Source organism: Rana temporaria, chromosome 5, assembly GCF_905171775.1.
Source record: "Rana temporaria chromosome 5, aRanTem1.1, whole genome shotgun sequence".
In the NCBI taxonomy this organism is placed as follows: Eukaryota; Metazoa; Chordata; class Amphibia; order Anura; family Ranidae; genus Rana; species Rana temporaria.
Genome location: NC_053493.1, coordinates 43,044,153 through 43,069,117, shown reverse-complemented (window position 1 = coordinate 43,069,117; position 24,965 = coordinate 43,044,153). Strand labels below are relative to the sequence as shown.

The following is a 24,965-nucleotide window of genomic DNA, read 5'->3' as shown; positions in this document are numbered from 1 at the left end:
ATGTGGTTTAGATGTATGTGTGCGGGGCATACTCATCCTGCATGTGGGGGTACCTGTGGTGTACATGCGCTTATCAATGCCATTCCTGTGAAAATGTAACATAGCGGTGCCCTACACGGTGTGCAGTATTTAAATGTACAGAGTTCTTCTGTGAAACGTGCTGTCCCGTGTTACTATACACCCTTACTGTCAAGTGTTTGCATTTAGGAGGGACGCCACTGAGCACTAGAGCAGACCTCATGCGTTCTCTCACCTAACTTCTTCTCTCCATGTAGCCAGGTACATGAGGCCTCCATACCGTGGGCTCAGTCCCAGTTTCTTTGGGGAACAGACCTCTAGGGAGGGAGCCAGATCACCAACCTCCTCGCTACCGGAGGACTTGTCACCTAGACCAGGTGCCATGCGTATGACCGGCTGCTATTCATTTTTTCACTGGTTTTTCACTGGTTCATGGTTACCTGTAGCAACTGCATTTCCTCTTCCAACTTGTCTTGCTCAATTAACCTTTCTTAATGGCATTGCTTTGTGGTTTACAGACCCTGTTCTTCTGATACACCATAATATACCTTGCACCCCTTGAATAACTTCAGACCAGTCTTAAAGGGTCACTAAAGGAATTTTTTTTTTTAGCTAAATAGCTTCCTTTACCTTACTGCAGTACTGGTTTCATGTCCTCATTGTTCGTTTTTGCTTTAAAGTAGCTGTAATTCTGCTGTGATCTCCACACTTCCTGGTTGCCTGTTTCCTTATAACTCTCGTACTGGGAGCTTTCTCACGGTGGTCTAAGCTGTCATTACTGTGTGTCTAAAACTCCTCAGAACCAATCAGATTCATTTTAAAAACAAAACACTGCCCTGGATTTGTTTGTTTTTGTTCTGTGAGTCTTCCCGACTCACCTCTCACCCGGAACTTCATGTGTGTACATTTAAAACCAAAGTGAAACTAGAGGCACATTATATGATAGATTAAATTCAATTTTTAATCATTTTTAAAAGGAATCAGTTAACTTTTATGTCTCTATACCCAATAAACAGTCATTTCAGCAAACATTTTTTTTTCCTTTAGTGACCCTTTAAGCCTCGTAGTGAGTGAGTGAGTGAGTGAAAAACTTATATAGCGCTGCACATGCGAACTGAATCGCCTCTGGGCGATTGTTTGACCATTTCTCCCTTGACCTCAAAAGAGATGGGTTTTGATCTTTCTCCTAAAGGCAAAGTGGTTCTCCTCCAACCGAATGGAGGTTGGTAAAGTGTTCCAAAGTCGAGGGCCTTGGACAGCAAATCTTCTTTCTCCTTTGGACTTGTATCTGGTTTTGGGGATTTGGAGTAGATTTTGGTTGGAGGATCGCAGAACGCGATTGGGGTTGTAAGCCTTTAGTTTTTCGCATAGATAATTGGGGGCATTTCCCAAAATACATTTATGCGTCAGACAGAGCGCTTTGAAAGTGATTCTGTCTTTCACTGGCAGCCAGTGAAGGCTTCTCAGTGAGGGTGAGATTGATTCCCATGTTTTTTTCCCAGTCACGCGGCCGTATTCTTAACGAGCTGTAGGCGAGTGATTTGGTACTTTGGGAGTCCGAGGTAAAGGGCATTTGCATAGTCAAGTCTGGAGTTAACAATTGTTCCCACCACGACTGCTATGTCTTCTTTAGGAATAAATGGAATAAGTCTTCGTAGTAGGCGCAGCAGATGGTGCGATCCGCTCACTACTGACCCTATTTGTGCATCCATTGTCATGTAGGTGTCGAAGATGACTCCGAGACTTTTGACTTTGGTGCTAGGGGTGATGATTTTGCCCAGAATGGGCAGAGGTGTCCAGGTTGTTGCAAGTTGATTCTTTTGATTTGCGTGAAACAGGAGAAGTTCTGTTTTCGAACCGTTGAGTTTAAGATAACTCTTTGTCATCCAGTTCTCTATCAAAGAGAGGCAATTCTCTAGACCGAGATGATGATCCTTTTTGTTGCAGATGCAAAAGTACAATTGTGTGTCATCTGCATAAGAGTGGTAGAGCAGCTTTTGTCTGCTGATGATTACAAAAAGAGGGCAAAGATAGATATTGAACAGCACCGGCGACAGAGGGGATCCTTGAGGGACTCCGCATGACACCGTGCGTTTTTCAGAGGTGAATGGTCCCAGTTTCACTACTTGTGATCGGTTTTCCAAAAAGGAGGAGAACCAGGATAAGTCACATTCTGCGACTCTGGCTACTTCAGCTAGCCGAGTCAGTAATAAGCTGTGTCAAAAGCTGCGTTAAGGTCCAACAGTACTAGAAGACAAGATTCTCCTTTGTCTGCGGCCTCGAGAGCATCATCCCATATTTTGAGCAATGCTGTTTCCGTCCCGTGCCCTGGACGGAAACCCGATTAAAAAAAGATCGCGCAAATTATGGGTGTATAAATGCTGCTGCAGCTGTTGTACCACTACTTTCTCCATTACCTTGGAGAAGATGTTCAGGCCTGTTATGGGACGACGGTGTTCAGGGTCCTTGGGGTCAAGAGTGGGTTTCTTTAAGATGGGTTTGATTATGCCTTGTTTCAACAGGGCGGGCACTATGCCTTCCTTGAATGACTGGTTTATCAGCTGCTTGATAGGTGGTGCCAGAATATCGGCACATTCCTTCAGCAGTTTGGTAGGGATAATATCATTAGGCGCTGTGCTATTTCGCAGGGCGCTGATGATATTTTTAGTGGCCTCGATGGAGATGGGTTTTAGAGTAAACATTGTTGATTGCGGCTGATTTCTGTGGGAATTGGGCAGTTGACTAAGGGGGGATTGAGGGGGGTACCGTTTTCTGAATGCTTTCACGGATCCTTTCAATTTTGTTAACGAAATGATCCGATAATTCATTGCAAAATTCTTGGGTATCTGAATTGGGGGCTTCCAGACAGACTGGATTCATGGTCTGAGTAACTAAGTTAAAGAGTTCGCGGGGACGGTTTAGGGCATTGGTGATGATCTTGAAAAAATTATTTTTTTTGGCCTGGGAAATTTCTTTGTGGTATTTTTTTTGTTTTTTTGTTACACACGATCAGACTTCAAACAAACTTTTCCTTGGATTTTTGTCCGAAGGGAGTTGGCCGGGCACACCCATAGCATACACACACACTCAGACTTTTCTGCAAACTTTCCTAAAACTTTCCCAACATCATGTGTTTTTTCAGCTCTTTTTTGGTCAACTTCTGATATTGTTGGTTGATTTTAACATTGGTTCTGGGCATGCGTATTTGCACTTTGTACAAAAGTCCGATGGCTTGCTGTACACACGGTCGGACTAGGCACCATCGGACTTTTGTTGCCGAAAAGTTTGTCCGTTTGCAGAGCGAACCTTTGTCCGATGAAAAACGAAAAAGTTTGTCCGATGGAGCGTACACACGGTCGGATTTTTTGGAAAACTTGCTCATTCTGAAGTTTGTTGGCAAAAAGTCTGACCGTGTGTATGCGCTTTTAGAATTTCAATCCTTAACCATCTAGACCAGGGGTGTCAAACTCAATTTCATCAGGGGGCCGCATCAGAATTATGATTGCCCTCAAAAGGGCTGGTTGTATCTGTAAGATTAGATGTCCAGTGCATACCCTCCCCTTACATTAGATGTCAAGAACCCCCCACCTTCCGAAGTTGAGTCTCCCACTCTCCCTTACATCACAGTGCACCCCCCCTTTCCTTATGCTGCTGCTGGGAAGAAGCTGGATGCATTGCTTAAAATCAGAAAGTACAGGTTCTTGAGGAGGACCAGAGGAGGGCTGGACAGGTGTGTGGGCTGCAAGAAATGACCTGGAGTGCCGGATTCAGCCCATGGGCCTTGTGTTTAACACCTGTGATCTAGACTATCACTGCCCAGGCATACCTTGAAAAAGGTGAGAGTCCATTATTGGTAGCCTCCAGATTCTCTGATATTGCAGTGTTCCAAAGGACTGCCAGTCACCAGAAACCCCTTCTTAGTATCCCATGTTGGTTGTAGCCAGGAATGGGAATGGGGAACTCAGGACCCTGGACTACAGGGACACGGCCTTCCCTCTCTTTTTATATGACAGGGTGGGAAGGCAGGGCCTAAAAAGCCAAGGAAAGGAGACCAAACCTAGTAATTCCCTTCCCAGAGAGGGCAGGATAACTAACTTGCTATAACAAAACCCACACTTGTAGGTAACCTGCCTACATGTATTCCTGAAAAAAGTGACATGTCCACTGATAACACCTACACTCTCTCTGGTATACTCCTACCCAAGAAAGGCTACTCTGTACAATATGAAATTAAATTGCATATGATGTTTGTAGCTAAAACAAAAAATACATACATATTGAATAACACTAAAATTATGTCTCAAATCTAAAAAAGGAGAAACATACTTGTATAGAATTTAGTGACAAAGTATAGGAAATAGCAACTATGTTGTTTTTTTTATAAACTAGATCATTTTTTTTTTATTGTTTCAGGATAGTGACTGATAATGCCAATTACAAAGGCTAAAGCCAACGGGCCAGATCCACGTAGATAGGAGTATCTTTACATGGGCGTAGCGTATCGTAGTAACGCTACGCCGCCGCAACTTTGAGAGACAAGTGCTGTATTCACAAAGCACTTGCCTCTAAAGTTACGGCGGCGTAGCGTAAATCTGCCGGCGTAAGCGCGCCTAAATCAAATGAGGAACAGGGGGGGCGTGTTTTATGTAAAATAAGCTTGACCCCACGTAAATTACGCTTTTTTCGTATAGCGCATGCTCAGTATCATGTCAAATTTTCAAATTAAATTACGCCCGCTCAATGCCTAGATGACGTGAACGTAATTTACGCAAAGCCCTATTCGCGAACGTTTTATGCAAACTATGGAAAATTTGACGCTGGCCCGACGTCCATACTTAACATTACGTACGCCTCATAGAGCAGGGGTAACGTTACGCCGAAAAAAGCCTTACGGAAACTACGTAAAAAAATGCGCCAGGCGGACGTACGTTTGTGGATTGGCGTATCTAGCTAATTTGCATACTCAACGCGGAAACCAACGGAAGCGCCACCTAGCGGCCATCGTAAATATGCTCCTTAGATCCGACGGCGTACTAAGACGTACGTCAGTCGGATCTAGCCCACCTTCAGGCGTATCTTGTTTTGTGGATACAAAACAAAGATACGTCGGAGCATCCTAGAAGTTACTTTGGCGTATCAATAGATACGCCGACGTAACTTCTTCGTGGATCTGGGCCATTATGTCTCTTTAATTGGGCATACAGTTTATGTACATCCAAATAGCAGTATGTTAAATTACCCAGCATATAAAACAATCAACATGAAAGCTGGATTTCTGCTGCACGTAGTACAGAGGGGATGTGTTTTCTAGCATCCAGTCTTATTATGTGCTAAGTCCATTGACTGCTGACTGTGCTGAATAACAGGTGTCAGGTTTAGAGTGTCAGACAACTTGCCTTGCACGGCTGGTGTATCTGGCAGAAGTGTCTGGGAAAGCTAGGGACATTGCGTTGTGGAAATATAACATACGTAGAGAGATTTCTGTATTAACTTTAGGAATTGCTTAATAGGTTAGTGTCAGGTAGCTGGCAAAGGTAGATTGATAGGAACAGTCAAACTTTTATTCTAGATGCATGAAAAATAGAAGGAAGGTCCATCAAATATATTTACTGTACACTCACCGGCCACTTTATTAGGCACACCTGTTCAATTACTTGGTAACACAAATTTCACAGCAGCCAATCACGCAGCAGCAACTCAGTGCATTTAGGCATCTAGACGTGGTGAAGATTACTAAAGTTCAAACCGAGCATCAGAATGGGGAAGAAAGGGAATTCAAGTGGCATTGAACGTGGCATGATTGTTGGTGCCAGGCGGGCTGGTCTGAGTATTTCAAACACTGCTGATCTACTGGGATTTTCACACACAACCATCTCTCAGGCCCCGTACTCACGACCAAACATGTCTGCTGAAACTGGTCCGCGGACCAGTTTCAGCAGACATGTTTGGCCGTGTGTTGGCCCGAGCGGACCATTTTCGGGCGGATCGGACAGGTTTCCAGCGGACAACTGTTTCCTGGACTTGCTTTAAAACAGTCCGCTGGAAACCTGTCCCCCCAACATGTACGGTCGTCTGTACAGACCTACCGTACATGTCCTGCCGCCCGCCATCCCTCGCATGCGTCGAATGACTTCGACGCATGTGTGGAAGCATTTTAAAGGCAGGCCGCCCACGTCGCCGTGTCATTGTCGCGGCGACACCGCATCATCGACGCGGCGACACCGCGGACACGCCCCGCGTATTGTTTACGTGCGGACTTCTGTTCGATGGTGTGTATAGCCATCGAACAGAAGTCCCCGGGCAGTCCCCGGCCAGACATGTCCGATGGAAACGGTCTGCAGACCGTTTTCATCGGACATGTCCTGCCGTGAGTACGAGAATGGATTGAAAACGAGAAAATATCCAGTGAGCAGCAGTTGTGTTGATGAAAATGCCTTGTTGATGTCAGAGGAGAATGGACAGACTGGTTTGAGATAATAGAAAGGCAACAGTAAGTCAAATAACCACTTGTTACAACCAAGGTATGCAGAATACCATCTCAACACATCGAACCTTGAAACAGATAGACTACAGCAGCAGAAGACCACACAGGGTGTCACTCCTCTCAGCTAAGAACAGGAAATTGATGCTACAATTTGCACAAGCTCACCAAAATTGGACAATAGAAGACTGGAAAAACGTTGCCCCGTCTGATAAGTCTCGATTTCAGCTGCAACATTGAGATGGAAGGGTCAGAATTTGGCGTAAACAACATAAAAGCATGGATCCATCCTGCCTTGTATCAACGGTTCAGGCTGGTAGTGGTGGTGTAAAGGTGTGGGGGATATTTTCTTGGCCCACTTTGGACCCCTTAGTACCAATTGAGCATTGTTTAAACACCACAGCCTACCTAAGTATTGGTGCTGACCATGTCCATCCCTTTATGACTACAGTGTCCCCATCTTCTGATTGCTCCTTCCAGCAGGATAATGCACCATGTCACAAAGCTCCAATCATCTTACCACTGGACAATGAGGTCACTGTACTCCAATGGCCTTCACAGTCACCAGATTTCATCCAATAGAGCATCTTTGGGTGTGTTTCCAACACCTTGTTGAATCTATGCCATGAAGAATGAAGTCCGTTCTGAAGGCAAAAGGGTGTCCAACCCGATACTAGCAAGGTGTATCTAATAAAGTGGCCAGTGACTGTGAGTGCGTGTGTATGTATATATATATATATATATATATACATATATATACAGTATACTGGGCCAGATTCACAAAAGAGATACGATGGAGTATCTCAGATACACCATCGTATCTCGGTTTTTTTCTGGTCCTATCTATGCACCTGATTCATAGAATCAGTTACGCATAGATAGGGCTGAGATCCGACAGTGTCACACTGTGTTACACTGTCGGATCTTTTTTTTTATTTAAAAATGGCGCCGGGGGCGTTCCCGCTGATTTACACTGAATAATATGTAAATCAGCGAGATACGCGAAATTCACGAACGTACGCGGACCCGACGCTGTGTTCTTACGTCGTTTCCGTAGCGGTTTTCCGTCGTATACTTACCCTTTCTAAAAGCAGGGGTAAGTATTGTTAAGTATGGCCGTCGTTCCCGCGTCGATTTTGAAATTTCCTACGTCGTTTGCGTACGCCGATTCACGAACACGCGCGTCGCAAGTCCCGCTCACGTCGCAACCACTGACGTCCTATTGACGTCAGTGGGAGCAATGCACGCCGGGAAATTCCCCGGACGACGCATGCGTATTTAAATCGGCGCGGGAGCGCGCCTGATTTAAATATGACACTCCCCTAGCCACGGAATTTGAATTCCGCTGGGGGAGTTAGGATCCGCCGTCGCAAGTTTGGAGGTAAGTGTGTTGTGAATTTGACACTTTCCTCACAAACTTGCGAGGGCGGATCTTAATTCACATAGGTTACACGGATCTAAAGATCCGCTAACCTTTGTGAATCTGGCCCACTGTGTGTGCATACAATTTTTTTTTCTTTTGAATATAGATCTATATTTGTTCCAAGCATGTTTGAGTCCACTTATTGCTGCCAACTCACTACCTCTGCTGAAAGTCTGTTGCAAGCATCAATTACTTTCAGTAAAATAATACTTTGCCGAGGATTCTGATTTTTAACGTGCTGCAGACGTGCTTTTAACAAGCCAACTCTCGGCTTTCAAACTGGGAGAGATACAAGCAGCTGTGAAGCTGCTGAACACTTCCACAAGCACCTCAATGTGCCTCTCCCCCATGCAACCCCCCACCATGTTGACCGGGCTCCGCTGTCCCACCTGCGAGCCTGGAGCGGTCATGGCTGGTGTTGCTAGGAAGGGCAGCGGGAGCTCAATGGTTTGTATAATAGACCCTGGATGTCTCATAAAGAGATCCTGTCAACTATATACTATCATATAGGGGCTATTGTTCCCCCAGGTGATAGCAATAAAGTAATGTAAATAAATAACACACACACATACAAAAACACCTGTGTTAGGTCACCCATGTCGGAAAATGGCGATTGCCCTACACATGTTATATACTGTACATAAAATACATACATACACTGCTCAAAAAAGTTAAAGGAACACTTTTTAATCAGAGTATAGCATCAAGTCAATAAAAAAACTCCTGGCATCTGGTAAGTTAAGTAGAAAAGGGTTTTTTTAATCAGTTCCAGCTGCTTTGGCGTTAATGAAATTAACAACAGGTGCACTAGATGGGCAGCAATGAGAAGACCTCCAAAACAGGAAAAGTTGGAGGCCACTCACATTTTTTTCTCCCTACTCATCTTTTCTGACTGTTTTTCACTAGTTTTGCATTTGGCTAGGGCGAGTGTCACTACTGATAGCATGAGGCTATACCTGGACCTTATAGAGGTTGCACAGGCAGTCCAACTCCTCCAGGATGGCACATCAATACTTATCATTGCCAGAAGGTTTGCCATGTCTCCCAGCACAGTCTCAAGAGCATGGAGAAGATTCCAGGAGACAGGCAGTTACTCTAGGAGGGCTGGACAGGGCCCTCGAAGGTCCTTAACCCATCAGCAGGACCGGTATCTGCTCCTTTGTGCAAGGAGGAACAGGATGAGCACTGCCAGAACCCTACAAAATGACCTCCAGCAGGCCACTGGTGTGAATGTCTCTGACCAAACAATCAGAAACAGACTTCACGGGGGTGCCCTGAGGGCCCGACATCCTCTAGTGCGCTCTGTGCTCACTGCCGGGAACCATGGAGCTCGATTGTCATTTTCCATTGAACACCAGAATTAGCAGGTCCACCACTGGTGCCCAGTGCTTTTCACAGATGACCCTGAGATGTGAAAGGGTCTGGAGAAGCGATGGAGAATGTTATGCTGCCTGTTACATCGTACAGCCTGACTGTTTTGGTGGTGGGTCAGTGATTGTCTGGGAAGGCATCTCCATGGAGGGCCGCACAGATATCTACAGGCTAGACAATGGCACCCTGACTGCCATTATGTATCAGGATGAAATCCTTGAACCCATTGTAAGACCGTACACTGGTGCAGTGGGTCCTGGGTTCCTAGTGATGCACGAAAATGCCCGGCCCCACATGGTGAGAATATGCAGCCAGTTCCTGGAGGATAAAGATATTGATATCTTTGAATGGCTCCCACGCTCTTCTGACCTAAATCCAATAGAACACCTCTGGGACATTATGTTTCGGTCCATCTGACACCACCAGGTTGCAGGAACTCAGTGATGCCCTGCTGCAGATCTGGGAGGAAATACCCCAGAACACCACCCGTCGTCTCAATGGGAGCATGCCCTGATGTTGTCAGGCATGCATACAAGCACGTGGGGCGGCGGGGGGGGGCGGTTATACAAACTACTGAGGACCATTTTGAGTTGTTGTAATGAAATTTGGACTAGCTTGTTGCATCATTTTGTTCACTTTGATTTTCGGAATTCAACCCTCTGTAGGTGAATATTTTTTATTTTCCATCAAATGATGTGCCATTCTTACATTCCTAACACCCAGTCCATATCAGTATAGATATCCAGCATTAGATTTTCCCCCTTTGAGATCTGATATGTTTTCAAAGTGTTCCTTGAACAGTGTGTGTGTATATGTATTGTGACAGTAGGCAAGTAAATCCCCTGGTTGCATCCAAGATGCTGTATATATTTCTCCTAGGTTCAGGCTTTATGCCAGTTTGTACCTCTAGGGGGAGTGCTGGGAGTCCTGCTGGAAGGACTTGATGAGCCCAGCTGTATCAGGTGGGCTCGTTAGGTCCTCTACAAAAACTCCCAACATGCTAAGGCTGGGTTCACACTACGGTTTTCCCGTCCGTCAGCCGCATACGATTTATATGAAAAACCGTATGCGGCTGAAACGAACGGGAACGTATGGAACCGCACATATGTGCGTTTTCCATTGACATTAATGTTAAAGGAAAACGTATGCGTTTGCCATACTGTTTTAAAAACGACCGCAAAACCGTGGTTGAACACGGTTTTGCGTACGTTTAAAAAACGTTTTGCCAGCAAATCGTACGCACCCGGATGCATCCGAGTGCATACGATTTGCAATGCATTGTCTATCTATACGCTTTCCCGTCCGGGCCCGTACGTTTTCAATACTGAAATCGTATGCGGCTGACGGACGGGAAAACCGTAGTGTGAACCCAGCCTAACAGATATGCTCCAACCTGGAACCAGATCTGTGTGAATAGTCTGGGGAGTGATCTTTGTGCGGTGAGACAAAGCCTGTGTGGCTACTATTACCAAAACCTCTAACCAGCAGGGAGTTAGGGACTGGGGCAGCACTAGGCTGTACCCAGCAGGGCTGTCTTAATGAGAGGGCACATCTGGGCACTGCCCAGGGGCCCCAGCTGCATGGGGGGCCCTGCACATTCCCCAAAGCAGCTAGTCCTTGAGCCCACGCTGCCCCGAAATTGGGGGCCCCATGATGGCACTGAGAGTGATAGATACGCAGGGGAGGCAGTCTGCCTCCTACCTACTTGATGTCTGTTTACCTGCACTGTCATCATTGTAGGGGCCCCAGAGAATTACTTTGCCCAGGGGCCCATGATGCTATTAAGACAGCCCTGGTACCCAGGCGTTAGTTAAGGACACTGATGTGTTTAATAAGCGGTCAAGTGACCAGGATTTATTTTTGTATTTCTTTTGTTTCTGTCACATTTGTTTTGTATATAGTTCAAATAAAATCCGCACCTTTTTGTTTTCCTCCTACCATCGTCTGCTGTGCCTAATTGTTTTTGTGTGCTGAACCCGTCCAGGGGGTCACACACACCCGCTGATGGGCTAATCCCCTCACAGTATGTGTATATATATATATATATATATATATATATATATATATATATATACTGTATACACACACTATATATTTTCTTTGACTGACCCCCAGACCAGTAGTAGCTGACTTTAAACAGGTTAATGTGAACCTTTGAACTTTGGTCTTTGGTAGCTGCATGTTGTCACCTTGTGCTGCTCTAGAGAACAAGTGGCTGTGTAGAGTCTCTAAGTCCCCCATCTTCCTGCTAACTATGCAGTGTTACGTTGTGGCAGAAACTTGATACTTCTGTTGGCATATGCTTCCTCTGCAAGTCTTAATTGAGGTATTTGCATGCCATCCTGAAATGACAATCCAATACTTCTTATTGTGGACTCTCTTAAAGGGAACCTATTCCTTGCCCACACAGAGCATAGTAACTAGGGTTGCCACCTCCTCCCTTTAAAAACGAACATTCATTAATTACACAGGTTCTGTGGCTGATTAAGGTGATAATTAAACTCACTTGGTGCCTTAACTGCATTAAATTAGCCTCAGAACCTGTGTAATTCATATGTGTCTGGGTTCAAAGGAATGAGGTGGCAACCCTAATAGTAACGGGTTTGTCACGATCAGGCGTCAGGCTCAGAGGCCAGTAGCTATTGCAGTTGAAGACAGGTGTACAGACAGTCAATTCTGGCAGATGACGCAGGCTCATCTGAGGTGCGGAGTCTAAGTACTAGCTGGTTTTCCCCAGAGCTTCTAATGGTGGAGATGGATTCAGCTGTAAGCTAGTACCAGGTCGCGGTCCTCGGGTTTGTCCCACCAGGGTGTGAGCAAGCCGGGGTACAGTAGCGGATGAGCAGACAAGGATGAAACAGCAGCGTGGTCAGTAAACAAGCCAAGGGATCAATCACGAGTGGCTGCAGGTTGGGATCAGGCAGAAGAGTAGTCAAAGAACAGGCTGAGGGTCAAACACGGGTGGTTGCAGGTACAAATGGCAGCAGAGCAGACAAATCTCAAGGCACTGGCTGGGAAGGCACAATAGTCTGGCAATGGGGAAGTGTTGAGACAAGGCTTTTATAGGAAGTTCATGGGAGGAGCTGGGGGTTCAAGGCAGAGGCAGAGACACAAGGCAGACACAAGGCAGAGTATTCCAATGGATCAGGTAGGTTTGTCCAGCAGATCAGACAGGGAGCTGTCCAGCATCCCAGATAGCTCAATGGGAAGAATAATGCCAGACACAGAAGAGGTCCCAGGTTCAAGCCCAGGTCCTGACAGGGTTCACTTACCTGTTGCCCGATCCAGCTACACATTTCCTTCACTTCCCCAAGGCTTTACTCAACTGCCCAAAGCTTGGAGAGGAGGACTTGTGTAAGCTCTTGTCTTGGAGCTCACACAAGGTTGGAAACTCTCTCCCCACCCCCACGTGACACATCTTCCTGCATACCTGAGAGTTCAGGGTATTTTTTGTTGAAAGCGTAAGATCCCTTTCACACTGGGTCGCTTTGCAGGTGCTATAACGCTAAAAATAGCACCTGCAAAGCGACCTTAAACAGCCGCTGCTGTCCCTCCAGTGTGAAAGCCCTGAGGGCTTTCACATTGGAGCCGTGCACTAGCAGGACGGTAAAAAAAGTCCTGCTAGCAGCATCTTTGGAGCGGTGAAAAAGCAGTGTGTATACCGCTCCTCCACTGCTCATTGAAATCAACGGGGCACCGTGGCTATACCGCTGGCAAAGCGCCTCTGCAGAGGCGCTTTGCAGATGTTTTTAACCCTTTCTTGGAGGCTAGGGGGATAAAACGCGGGGAAATTGATGGTTAATCGCCGCTGCAGCCCCCGCCCTAGTGTGAAAGTGGCCTTAAAGTGAAGAAAAGGTAAGTATGTGTTAAATTGAAAGTAGATGTAAACCAAATTTCTAAAATCTTGCATAAGCTGTAACATGATGAAGTCATGTTAGAAATAATTTTCAATATTTTTAATCACATTTATTTACAATACCAGTTGTACTCCTGAATTGTTGCATAAGAAGATGCACCAGTGAAGTCTAAAAGTTTAATAACATAAACATGTGACAGGGGACACAGGCATCTGACACACCTGGAAATATGAAATGCCAGAGACCTTCGGAGGCTGCAGCAGTGGAATGGGGAGAGGCAGGAGAAATTGGCTGTCTGAGAGGCGAGTCTCTCCTATATGCTTTTGCAGGAGCCTGCTGGCTTAAAACATTTAAGCCTCGTACACGCGACCGAGAAACTCGACAGAATCCATCAAGAAACTTGGTGGCAGAGCTTTTTTGCAGAGGAAAGCGGTCGTGTGTACGTTTTTCATCGAGGAAACTGTCGAGGAACTCGACGAGAAAAAAAGAGAACAAGTTCTCTTTTTCCTCGACGAGAGTCTCAATTTCCTCGTCGTGTTCCTCGTCGGGCTGGTTTTCGACGAGAAACTCGAGCCTGTGTATGCTAAGAAACCCGCGCATGCTCAGAATAAAGTATGAGACGGGAGTAAAAGTAGCATTTGTAATGGAGATAACACATTTGTCACGCTGTAACAGACTGAAAAGTGCAAATCGTCTCCGACCAAACTTTTACTTAACACGCAGTAACATGAGATTAGCAAAAGCAGCCCCAAGGGTTGTGCCAGTGGAATCGAACTTCCCCAGCCATTGTACGTGTTGTACGTCACCGCGTTTGAGAATGAGGAGATTTGGTCTTGACAGTGTGTACGCAAAGAAAGCTTGTCAAGTTCCTCGACAAGCCTAACGAGGAACTCGTCGAGGAAAACGATGTGTCTTTTCCGACGAGTTCCTCAGTCGTGTGTACGAGGCCGTAGGGACCAGACAGGGTATCTTTAGGCTCAATTACCCTTTTTTAAATAAAGCAAAAAAACGGATATTGCAAAAAGTGCAAACCCATTTAGTTAGACTTAAACAATGCCCTACATTCCCAAGTCTTAAAAAGAAAAGGTAAAATTCAAAGTGATATTTTATTTTACTAATATATTCAATTGACCCTGCAGGTGGCTGGTTCTCGCCATTGCGATGTTTCGGTTCTACATGTACAAAGGAACACACAAGGGACTCTACAAGAGTATCCAGAAGACTCTTAAATTTTTCCAAACATTTGCTTTATTTGAGGTAATGTGCTGCTCTTTAGCATGTATTACTATTTATTTGTATCTAACCCTGTATTTACTAAATGTCCTTTTCCTCAAAAGACAACATTTAATGTGTGTTCCTTGGCCTGCATATGACAAGACTGAAATAGTGCGTGGAGCTCTATGGCTAATAATTAAATTTTGCTTTGCTCTCCAGGAACGCTGCGTGGAGAATGTATGTACAGCCGTGGCCAAAAGTTTTACGAATGACACAATTATTAATTTTCACCAAGTCTGCTGCTTTAGTGTTTTTCAATCTTTTTGTCAGATGTTACTATGGTATACTTAAGTATAATTACAAGCATTTCATATGTGTCAAAAGCTTTTATTGACAATTACATAAAGTTTATGCAAAGAGTCAATATTTTCAGTGTTGACCCTTCTTTTTCAAGACTTCTGCAATTCACCCTGGCATGCTGTAAATCAACTTCCGGGCCACATCCTGACTGATGGCGGCTCATTCTTGCATAATCAATACTTGGAGTTTGTCAGAATTAGTGAGGGGTTGTTCACCTGCCTCTTCAGGATAGACCACAAGTTCTCAATGGGATTAAGGTCTGGGGAGTTTCTTGGCTATGGACCCAAACTTTGATGTTTTGTTCCCCAAGCCACTTAGTTATCACTTTGTTACCAACCTGTTCTTGGATGGTTGTGAGAAGTTGCTTTTGTACCATTCTTTATTCATGGCTGTGTTCTTAGACAAAATTGTGAGTGAGCCCCCCACTCCCTTGGCTGAGAAGCAACCCCACATGCATGGTCTGAGAATGCATTACTGTTGGTATGACACAGGAGTGATGGTAGCGCTCACCTTTTCTTCTCCAGAAAAGTTTTTTTCCAGATGCCCCAAATAATGACTTTACGGCAGTCCTCAGACGTCCAATCCCTGTACCTTTTGCAGAATATCAGTCTGTCTCTGATGTTTTTCCTGGAGAGAAGGGACTTCTTTGCTGCCCTTCTTGACACCAGGCCATCCTCCAAAAGTCTTCACCTCACTGTGCATACAGATTCACTCACTGCTGCCATTTCTGAGCAAGCTCTGCACTGGTGGTGCCCCGATCCTGCAGGTGAATCAACTGTAAGAGACGGTCCAGGCACTTGCTGGACTTAGAATGTTTATTTTTATTTTTTTTTGGGATTAAAGGGTCACTAAAGGAATTTTTTTTTTTTAGCTGAAATGACTGTTTACAGGGTATATAGACATAATAGTTAACAGATTCCTTTTAAAAATGATTAAAAATAGTTAAAAAAAACAATCATATAATGTGCCTGCAGTTTAGTTTCGTTTTTGCTGTTGTTTCTGTTCTCTGATGTACAGAGCCAGAGAGCCAATAGAGGGCAGATCAGGTTTGTAAAACGAAACTGGATTGGTGCTGAAACACAGTAATCACACCTCCTTGATTAGTCACCACAGTGAGAAATCTCCCAGTACTGTGGTGATCAGGAAACAGACAACCAGGAAGTGTCCAGAACAGAGAGGAATTACAGCAACACCAAAGCAAAAACGAACAATGAGGACATGAAACCAGGACTGCAGTAAGGTAAAGGAAGCTATTTAGCTAAAAAAAAAAAATTTCTTTAGTGACCCTTTAAGTTAATTTTCATGGCAAAAGGGGACTTTGCAATTCATCTGATCACTCTTCATAACATTCTGGAGTTTATGCAAATTGTCTGAGGCAGCAAAAAATTTGAAAATCAATATTTGTGTCATTCTCAAAACTTTTGGCCACAGCTGTACATTGTATAAGCCAAGGCTTTTTTTTAGTTTTGGATACAGTAAGGAACGGTAACACCCCTGTCAGGTTTTTTTTGTTTTCTTTGTCCCATTTGGCCAATTTTTCTTTACTTCCTGCCCTGGAAACACAGAATGAAGTAAGATGAAAACTTTCCGAATGGAGCTTTAACCAGCTATCACTGGATTTTTATTTTTTAAACTTAGCTCCTGTTTTGATGACAACTGTAAAATTTTCCCAATTTCCCATTTTTCGGTCGAAAGGAAAAATGGTCATCAGGACAAATGAAGAGGGTGGGTTTTCCTATCGGGGTCAAAGAGCAATACAAATCTGAAAGAGGATCTAAAGCTGGCTACATATTATACAATATTCCTTTAGATTTACCAAAACCATATCCTATGAAGTCAAACCTAAACACTTTTAAATTGTATGTAATCAGGTAGGCCTTTGCACTACATAGTTAAAGGTAAATCTAAAGGAAAATGTGTAGCCAGATTAGCCCTTCCTTAATCTATCTAAAACGAACCTTAGCTGCTTATTACCTTCTATAGAACAGAAAATGACTGCTCTTCAAAAAAAAAAAAAAAAAATCTGCACCATGATAATATAAATGAAAAACCCTGCAACTCAAGATCAATAAAACAATGCTTATCGCTACTTCCTTCCATGTTTGGATTGTCTACATAGGCGTGCGCACAGGGTGTGCCAGGTGTGCCTGGGCACACCCTAATCACCCTTTGCTGCACAGATTTCCCCTGCTGCTTGTCTGCTGAAGAAAGGGACTGGGGAATCTCTGTCTCAAAAGTGAGACATCAGGGGTCGCTTTAGACCCCTGATATTTCACCAAAGCCCCCCAATGCAGCTTGTAAACGACTGTAAAAATAATAATAATACATTATTGTAAATAAAAAATTGTGAAAATTGTTAAAAAAAATTGTACAAAGTAAAAAAAAAAATGTAAAAAAAATGTATTGCAAAAAAATTAGGAAAAAGTAAAACAAAATTTGTAAAAAAGTAATATAATTTTTTAATAAAAATAAACTACTAATCTCTGCCCTACTGACAGTGTCTGCTGCTCTACTGACACTATTCATTACCCTACATATATACATGTTTGAGCTTTGGGGTGCACACCCTAATGCAATAGGCTGCGCACACCTATGATTGTCTACATTTCTACCAAATATTGCATTTTATAGCCTGCCTAATGTGAATATAATGTAATTCAAGAATGACAGCACTTCTCATAAACTATTGATGTGTCTATTTTCTTTTACAGTTGGCCCACTGCGCACTTGGTGAGTTTATTTGTTTTATATCCTAGTAGTATAATGGTGTCCAGCAGGGAGAGGGGTAGCAGGAAGATTTTTTTTATATTCTTGCAATAAATTCAGCTTTTCATTCTGATATTCAGAATAAGGATGTCACCGATCCCTAGTGCATTCACCAACATACCTCCCAACTTTTTGAGATGGGAATGAGGGACACCTATCAGCAAAACTATGCAGGCATAGGACACACCCCTTGCCACGCCCTGTTAAAGGAGAATTGTACACAAAAACTAAATTGGTTAAACCCACAAGTGCTTTTTTTTACCACTACTATTCCTTTATATTGACTTTCGGAATTTACAAATGCAGCAATTTAGAAATCAGATGAAACGGTTTAGCGCTGGGAAACATAAAAGTGTTTTTTATATGCATCTATATAGGTCAGACCAAAATGATGGACAAATGAGGAGGAATGAGGGACAGAGGGACATTGCTCCAAATCAGGGACAATTGGGAGCTATGCACCAATGTTTAGTGAATAGATCTGCTGCATTCTCAATGATGTCACCAGTCTCTGGTGAATGGATAGGGCTGCATTCTTAATGTTAGCACCAGTTTCTATTGAATGGATAGGCTGTTTTCCCAGTGATGCCCGTGGTCTCTAGTGAATGGATAGGATGCATTCTCAGTGAAGTCCTCAGTATCTAGTGAATGGATAGGCTGCTCTGTCAGTGTTGTCACTGACCTCTAGTGAATGGATAGGCTGCATTCTCTGTGTTTTCATTGGTCTCTAGTGAATGGATAAGCTGCATTCTCTGTGATGTCACTAGTCTCTAGTGAATTTATAGGCTGTATTCCTAATGTTATCACCAGTTTCTATTGAATGGATAGGCTGTTTTCCCAGTGTTGCCCCTAGTCTCTATTGCAGGGGCGTCAAACTAAATTTCATTGTGGGCCGCATCAGCATTATGATTGCCCTCAAAAGGGTCGGTTGTGTCTGTAAGATTAGATGTCCAGCACATCCCCTCCCCTCAAGAGCCACCCCACCATCAGAAGTTGAGTCCCCTACTCTCCATTACATCACAGTGCATCCCCTTTCCTTATGCTGCTGCTGGGAAGAAGCTGGATGCATTGCTTGAAAGCAGAAAGTAGGACCAGAGGAGGGCTGGAGCTCTCGTGCAGCTGCAGGAGAGGTGTGAGGGCCACATGAAATGGCCTGGAGGGCCATTGCCAACTTTCCAATAAATATTACATGTAACCCAACAAAGAGTGACTGTATACTAAAAATACTGATACAATATTTTTTTCCCTACTAAAGAAAAGGAGAAAAAATAAATCAAAATTGACTGGTGCTGCAAAATACAAACTAGCTGGAATAGACAGCTATAAACAAATGTCAAAAAGTAGGTACCAAATGTGCAACCAAAATGAAAAAGCAAACAAAGTGCAACTGTGTTATATAATTCAAGTGAAAATTAGGAAATATTTGGCCCAATAATAATTCAATATAACTGATGCCAAAGAAACAAAGGATTAGTGTCCAAATTAAAGACAGCTGATAGTAGCTTGCTGTAATCAAGGAAAAAACAAGTCTTCATCCAATGTTTTTCAGCCGGGCCGATGAAACACATTTAATAGACAGAGGGGCCGCTCACCGGATCAGATGGATCTCTATTATGGAGATCGTAAGAGCTCAGCAAACCAGGGGTCACTCGAGGAAATCCAAGGCAGCTAGTCACTGGTCCAATAGCATGTCCGTTTTTCACCAAACATCCAGGGGCTGTTTGGTGAAAAAGTGGGTTACTGACATCAGAAAAACTTTTCGGCAGAACAGTTTAAAAGCAGGCAAACATCTAGCCGCGGCTCAGGCCGGTCAGCTGGGGCGTGGTGACGTCAGGTATTTTTGCTCTGCCCGACGCTGCGTTTCTCCTTACAAGGCATCAACAGATCCGGTAAGCGGCTGAAACATTGCATGAAGACTTGTTTTTTCCTTGATTACAGCAAGCTACTATCAGCTGTCTTTAATTTGGACACTAATCCTTTGTTTCTTTGGCATCAGTTATATTGAATTATTATTGGGCCAAATATTTCCTCATTTTCACTTGAATTATATAACACAGTTGCACTTTGTTTGCTTTTTCATTTTGGTTGTGCATTTGGTACCTATTTTTTGACATTGGTCTCTAGTGACTGGATAGGATGCATTCTCAGTGTTTTCATTGGTCTCTAGTGACTGGATAGGCTGCATTCTCAGTGTTTTCATTGGTCTCTAGTGAATGGATAGGCTGCATTCTCAGTGTTTTCATTGGTCTCTAGTGAATGGATAGGTTGCATTCTCAGTGTTTTCATTGGTCTCTAGTGAATGGATAGGTTGCATTTCTCAGTGTTTTCATTGGTCTCTAGTGACTGGACAGGCTGCATTCTCAGTGTTTTCATTGGTCTCTAGTGAATGGATAGGTTGCATTCTCAGTGTTTTCATTGGTCTCTAGTGAATGGATAGGCTACATTCTCAGTGTTTTCATTGGTATCTAGTGAATGTATAGGTTGCATTCTCAGTGTTTTCATTGGTCTCTAGTGACTGGATAGGCTGCATTCTCAGTGTTTTCATTGGTCTCTAGTGACTGTATAGGCTGCATTCTCAGTGTTTTCATTGGTCTCTAGTGAATGGATAGGTTGCATTCTCAGTGTTTTCATTGGTCTCTAGTGAATGGATAGGTTGCATTCTCAGTGTTTTCATTGGTCTCTAGCGAATGGATAGGTTGCATTCTCAGTGTTTTCATTGGTCTCTAGTGACTGTATAGGCTGCATTCTCAGTGTTTTCATTGGTCTCTACTGAATGGATAGGTTGCATTCTCAGTGTTTTCATTGGTCTCTACTGAATGGATAGGTTGCATTCTCAGGCCCCGTACACACGGTCGTGTGTACACTTTTCGCTTAGGAAACCGACGAGGATCTCGTCGGGCCAAAAAGAGAACATGTTCTCTATTTCCTTGTTAGTCAATGGGAAAAGTTGGCTCGGCGAGATCCTCGACGGCTTCACAAGGAACTCGACGAGCAAAACGATGTGTTTTGCCCATCGAGTTTCTCGGACGTGTGTACGAGGCTTCAGGGTTTTCATTGGTCTCTAGTGAATGAATACGCTACATTCTCAGTGGTGTCACTGATTTACACTGTATTTTTTTGTGTTTATGAATATGATGAATATAGTGCTGACATGACCATCTCTCCTTGTACATTGGTTCGGGCTAAAACAGAAAACTAATTTTTTGTTAGTAAGTTTAGTTTCACATTCTATTGGGGCTGACAATATGTGATTACCCCCCAAGCAGGTATTTAAAACGTAGGTAGACGCTGATTTGTTCCTCTTTCCATTAACCAGCTATGTAGCTGTTAGATACCATTGGTGCGTTCTTTCCACCTATGTTTTTGACTCCTTACATCTGTTGTGCCCATTACTAAAGCGTGTATCATTTCTCACATCACAGAGAAAACAGATGTAGGATTTAGGATGCTCCTTCTGCAACCAGAGTAGGAAGCCTCTGTGAAGCTGTGGGTAGCAGAGCTGGAAACCTAGAATGGAACTGGAGTGCCTGCAACATATAATTACCCAGGGAAGAATCCTGCCCTCATATATCTTACAAAACAGCTAGGGGTGGACTGATCCTTTAATAAGCCCTATTTGTATGTATTCCTATTGAACATGTCATGCAACTAATAGTTTCTCTTTCTTCAAGGTATAGTGCGTACATCGGTGCTAGTAACGGGGGTCCAAGTCAGCTCAAGAATCTTCATGGTTTGGTTTATTACCAACAGCATTAAACAGGTAAGTAGTAGAATGTGCTTCAAATGTATTTGTAAAACAACCACTTCAGCCCCGCCCCCGAACCATTTTGGCTGGTTAAGGACCAGGCCACTTTTTGCGATTAGGCACTGCGTCGCTTTAACTGACAATTGCGCAGTCGTGCGCCGTGGCTCCCAAACAAAATTGACGTCCTTTTTTTCCCACAAATAGAGCTTTCTTTTGGTGGTATTTGATCACCTCTAAGGTTTTTGTTTTTTGCGCTATAAACAAAAATAGAGCGACAATTTTGAAAAAAATTCAATATTTTTTACTTTTTGCTATAATAAATATCCCAGAAAGATATATAAAAAAACATTTTTTTTCCTTAGTTTAGGCCGATACGTATTCTTCTACCTATTTTTGGTAAAAAAAAATCGCAATAAGCAAAAGTTATAGCATCTACAAAATAGGAGATAGATTTATGGCATTTTAATTAATATTTTTTTTTACTAGTAATGGCGGCGATCAGCGATTTTTAATGTGACTGCGACTTTATGGCGGACACATCGGACACTTTTGCCACATTTTCGGACCATTGTCATTTTTACAGCGATCAGTGCTATAAAAATGCACTGATTACTGTGAAAATTACACTGGCAGTGAATGGGGTTAACACTAGGGGGCGCTGTATGGGGTTATGTGTTCCCTATTGAGTGTTTCTTACTGTAGGGGGGATGGGCTGTGTGTCACATGACACTGATCTCCGCTCCGAGTACACGGAGCGGAGATCAGTGCCATTGTCACTAGGCAGAGCGGGAGATGCTTGTTTACACAAGCATCTCCGCGCAACCACACGGCGGCATCTTAAAGGGGACGTACCCATACATCCATATGCCTGTTCGTGCCATTCTGGCACAGTATATATACTGTAGCTGGTCCTTAAAGCGGGGGTTCACCCTAAAAAAAAATTCTAACATTACATTAAGCTCCATTCCGACATTGACTGTACGCTGATCTTTTTTTTTTTTGCCGTACATACCGTTATATATCTTTATTCCCCCCCCCGGCTTCCAGGTAGTGAATCCCATGGGAGTGGGCGTTCCTATGCACAGGCTAAGTGATTGACGTATCCGCTTTAAGCGAATAAGCAGTAGTGGCTGGTGCTCAATATTTTGGGGGGGCGGCCGGGATTGGCCGGGAGACCTAAGACTGGACGCCATGGGCCAGATTCACAGAAAAAGTACGCCGGAGTATCTGCTGATACTCCGGCGTACTTTCAAATTTGCCGCGTCGTATCTTTATTTGTCATTCACAAACAAAGATACAACGGCTTTTGGCTAAGATCCGACAGGCGTACGGCTTCGTACGCCTTCGGATCTTAGGTGTAATTCTCCGGCGGCCGCTGGGTGGAGTTTAGGTCGTTTTCCAGCGTCGGGTATACATCAGGTATACAAATTAGCTGATTACGGCGATCCACAAAGGTACGCGCGTTCGTCGCATTCTCTTACGTCGGTTTTTCGCGTCGTAAACTTAAGAGTGCTATTTACATGGGGTAAAATTACTCCTCCATGTTAAAGTATGGCTGTCGTTCCCGCGTCGAATTTACATTTTTTTTTTTTTTGCGTAAGACGTCCGGGAATACGAAATTACGTTATGCACGTCGCCGTTCAAAAAACACGTCGGGGCGCCGTAATTTCGCGCAAAGCAAGGCGAGAAAATTCCGAACGGAGCATGCGCAGAACGTTCGGCGCGGGAACACGCCTAATTTAAATGGTACACGCCCCATTTGAATTAGGCGGGCTTGCGCCGGACGGCTTTACGTTACACCGCTGTAAGTTTACACGCAAGTGCTTGGTGAATCAGGCACTTGCGCTGAAAACTTGCGGCGGTGTAACTTAAAGATGATACGTTACGCCGCCGCAAATCTCTATGAATCTGGCCCCATATGGTTAAGCAGAGAGCTAGGGCAATTTAATAATAGCAAAAAATAAATAAAAAATGCAAACAAATCCCATCTAGCCAGAAAAGCAGAATCAAACAAAGCCTATTTGACTTTTTGTAATCGTAACACGATCTGGGGTTTTCTGGTTTTAGTTCTACCCTAATCTAATCATTAAGTGATTGAACAGTTGGTGTCACTCTGTTAGAGACTTCCCTAGACCCTAGGCAACAGGAGAGACCCAGGGGATGTGCCACGGGTGCCCATATCTAGTGATGCCTATGTTTAGGCAGAAAGCTTGGGCAATTTATCAAAATCAAACAATTCCGGATAGGTTTTGAATGGTTCCACTTTTCTGTCTATTTTCCTTTTTTTTTTTTTAATAGAAACACCGATAAGGGGCTTTCTAGTTTTAGTTCTACCCTAATCCAACCTATGCTAATCATAAATTAATGGATCAGCAGATTTCTTTTTTTGCTGTGGCTGATAAATAGTTCAAAAGCAAAGATCTCTCTTCAAGGCCTGTCTTTCTTCTCTCTCAATTAATGCAACCTAGCATTGGCAATAAATGTTAATGTGTACGGTTCAGTGCTCAGAAATAAACACATCCATAATCAATGCTGAGCTTTGGTTGGAGTTGGAAGAAGGCTCTCGTTTCAGATATGTTTTTATTTGAAGCTTGTGGTTCTTGGAGCGGCTCTTGGCATGAAGGGAGGCATCTGCAGACTGGGCTGTTTAAGAAGAGGCATGGTTCATTCTCCGAGCTCCTGGGCTCCCTTCCATGTCTCTGCGCTTACTGCAAAAAATAAATGTACTATAACAGATATATTTATGTCCACCATTCATTCTCTTCCATTTAACTGTGCTGGTGGAATGCTAAGTAAAACATTGACTGGCCTAACAAAAACATAAAAAATACATTTAAAGTACACAGTGGTGGCTGGTGCTCAAAACTTTTGGGGTGCGCAAACAAACTGGAATAAAAAAAAACATCAATTACAGCCACTGTGTTCTCAAGCGCAGCCACTGTGCCCATCAAGCGCAGCCACTGTGTTCTCAAACGCAGCCACTGTGCCCATCAAGCGCAGCCACTGTGTTCTCAAACGCAGCCACTGTGCCCATCAAGAGCAGCCACTGTGTTCTCAAACACAGCCACTGTGCCATCAAATGCAGCCACTGTACACATAAATTGCCGCCACTGTGCCATCAAACGCAGCTACTGTACCCATCAATTGCTGTCAGTATGCCCATCAATTGCCGCTACTGTGCCCCATCAAATGCTGCCCCAGTGTGCATCCCCCGCCCGGCACTTACTTGTCTCGTGTCCTCGATGTCTTCTCCCGTCCTCTGCTGTGATTGGATGCCTGATAGGTGTCCAATCACAGCGCCTGTCGCTTCAGGCAATCAGGTGACACGTAACCAGACCCGAGCACCTGATTGGCTGAGAGGTGGGTCAGTGTTAGGAAAGCGATTTATTTGTTTCCCTAACACAATACTGAGTAAACAGCGAACACACAGCCCCCGCTGCTGTAATTTAGGTGCCAGGTGCCCCGACAAGGGGCCGGACACCTTAATAGGAGGTGGCAGCGGCGACCATAGATAGATTCATGCAATGCAGTGGTGGCAGTTTAGAAATCATGTCCTGATTTTTCATTTTTTGTCAGCTCACACTCTAGTTTCACCATTCATTCATATGAGACAAATTTTGCAGCAAAAAATGATGATATTTCGTGAACGATTCGGCCAAACGTTCCACAAAGTAATAGCCCACCAATCGGGAACCAATTTTTGAAAAAAAAAAAACTCCCGCAATTTCG

General features: G+C 43.9%; 1 protein-coding gene across 2 annotated transcripts in view; it reads left to right on the top strand.

Annotated features, from left to right (window-relative positions):
• HACD1 (3-hydroxyacyl-CoA dehydratase 1) overlaps positions 1–24,965 on the top strand; it is a 98,566-nt gene that overhangs the window by 26,854 nt on the left and 46,747 nt on the right. Inside the window, exons 2-4 of one of the 2 annotated variants that reach the window (XM_040352471.1) lie at positions 14,290–14,407; positions 17,437–17,455; positions 21,169–21,251. In XM_040352471.1, coding sequence (XP_040208405.1) covers positions 14,290–14,407; positions 17,437–17,455; positions 21,169–21,251 — 220 coding nt within the window. Of the gene's footprint in view, positions 1–14,289; positions 14,408–17,436; positions 17,456–21,162; positions 21,252–24,965 lie in introns of both variants that reach the window. The other variant, XM_040352470.1, reaches the window with a different exon arrangement.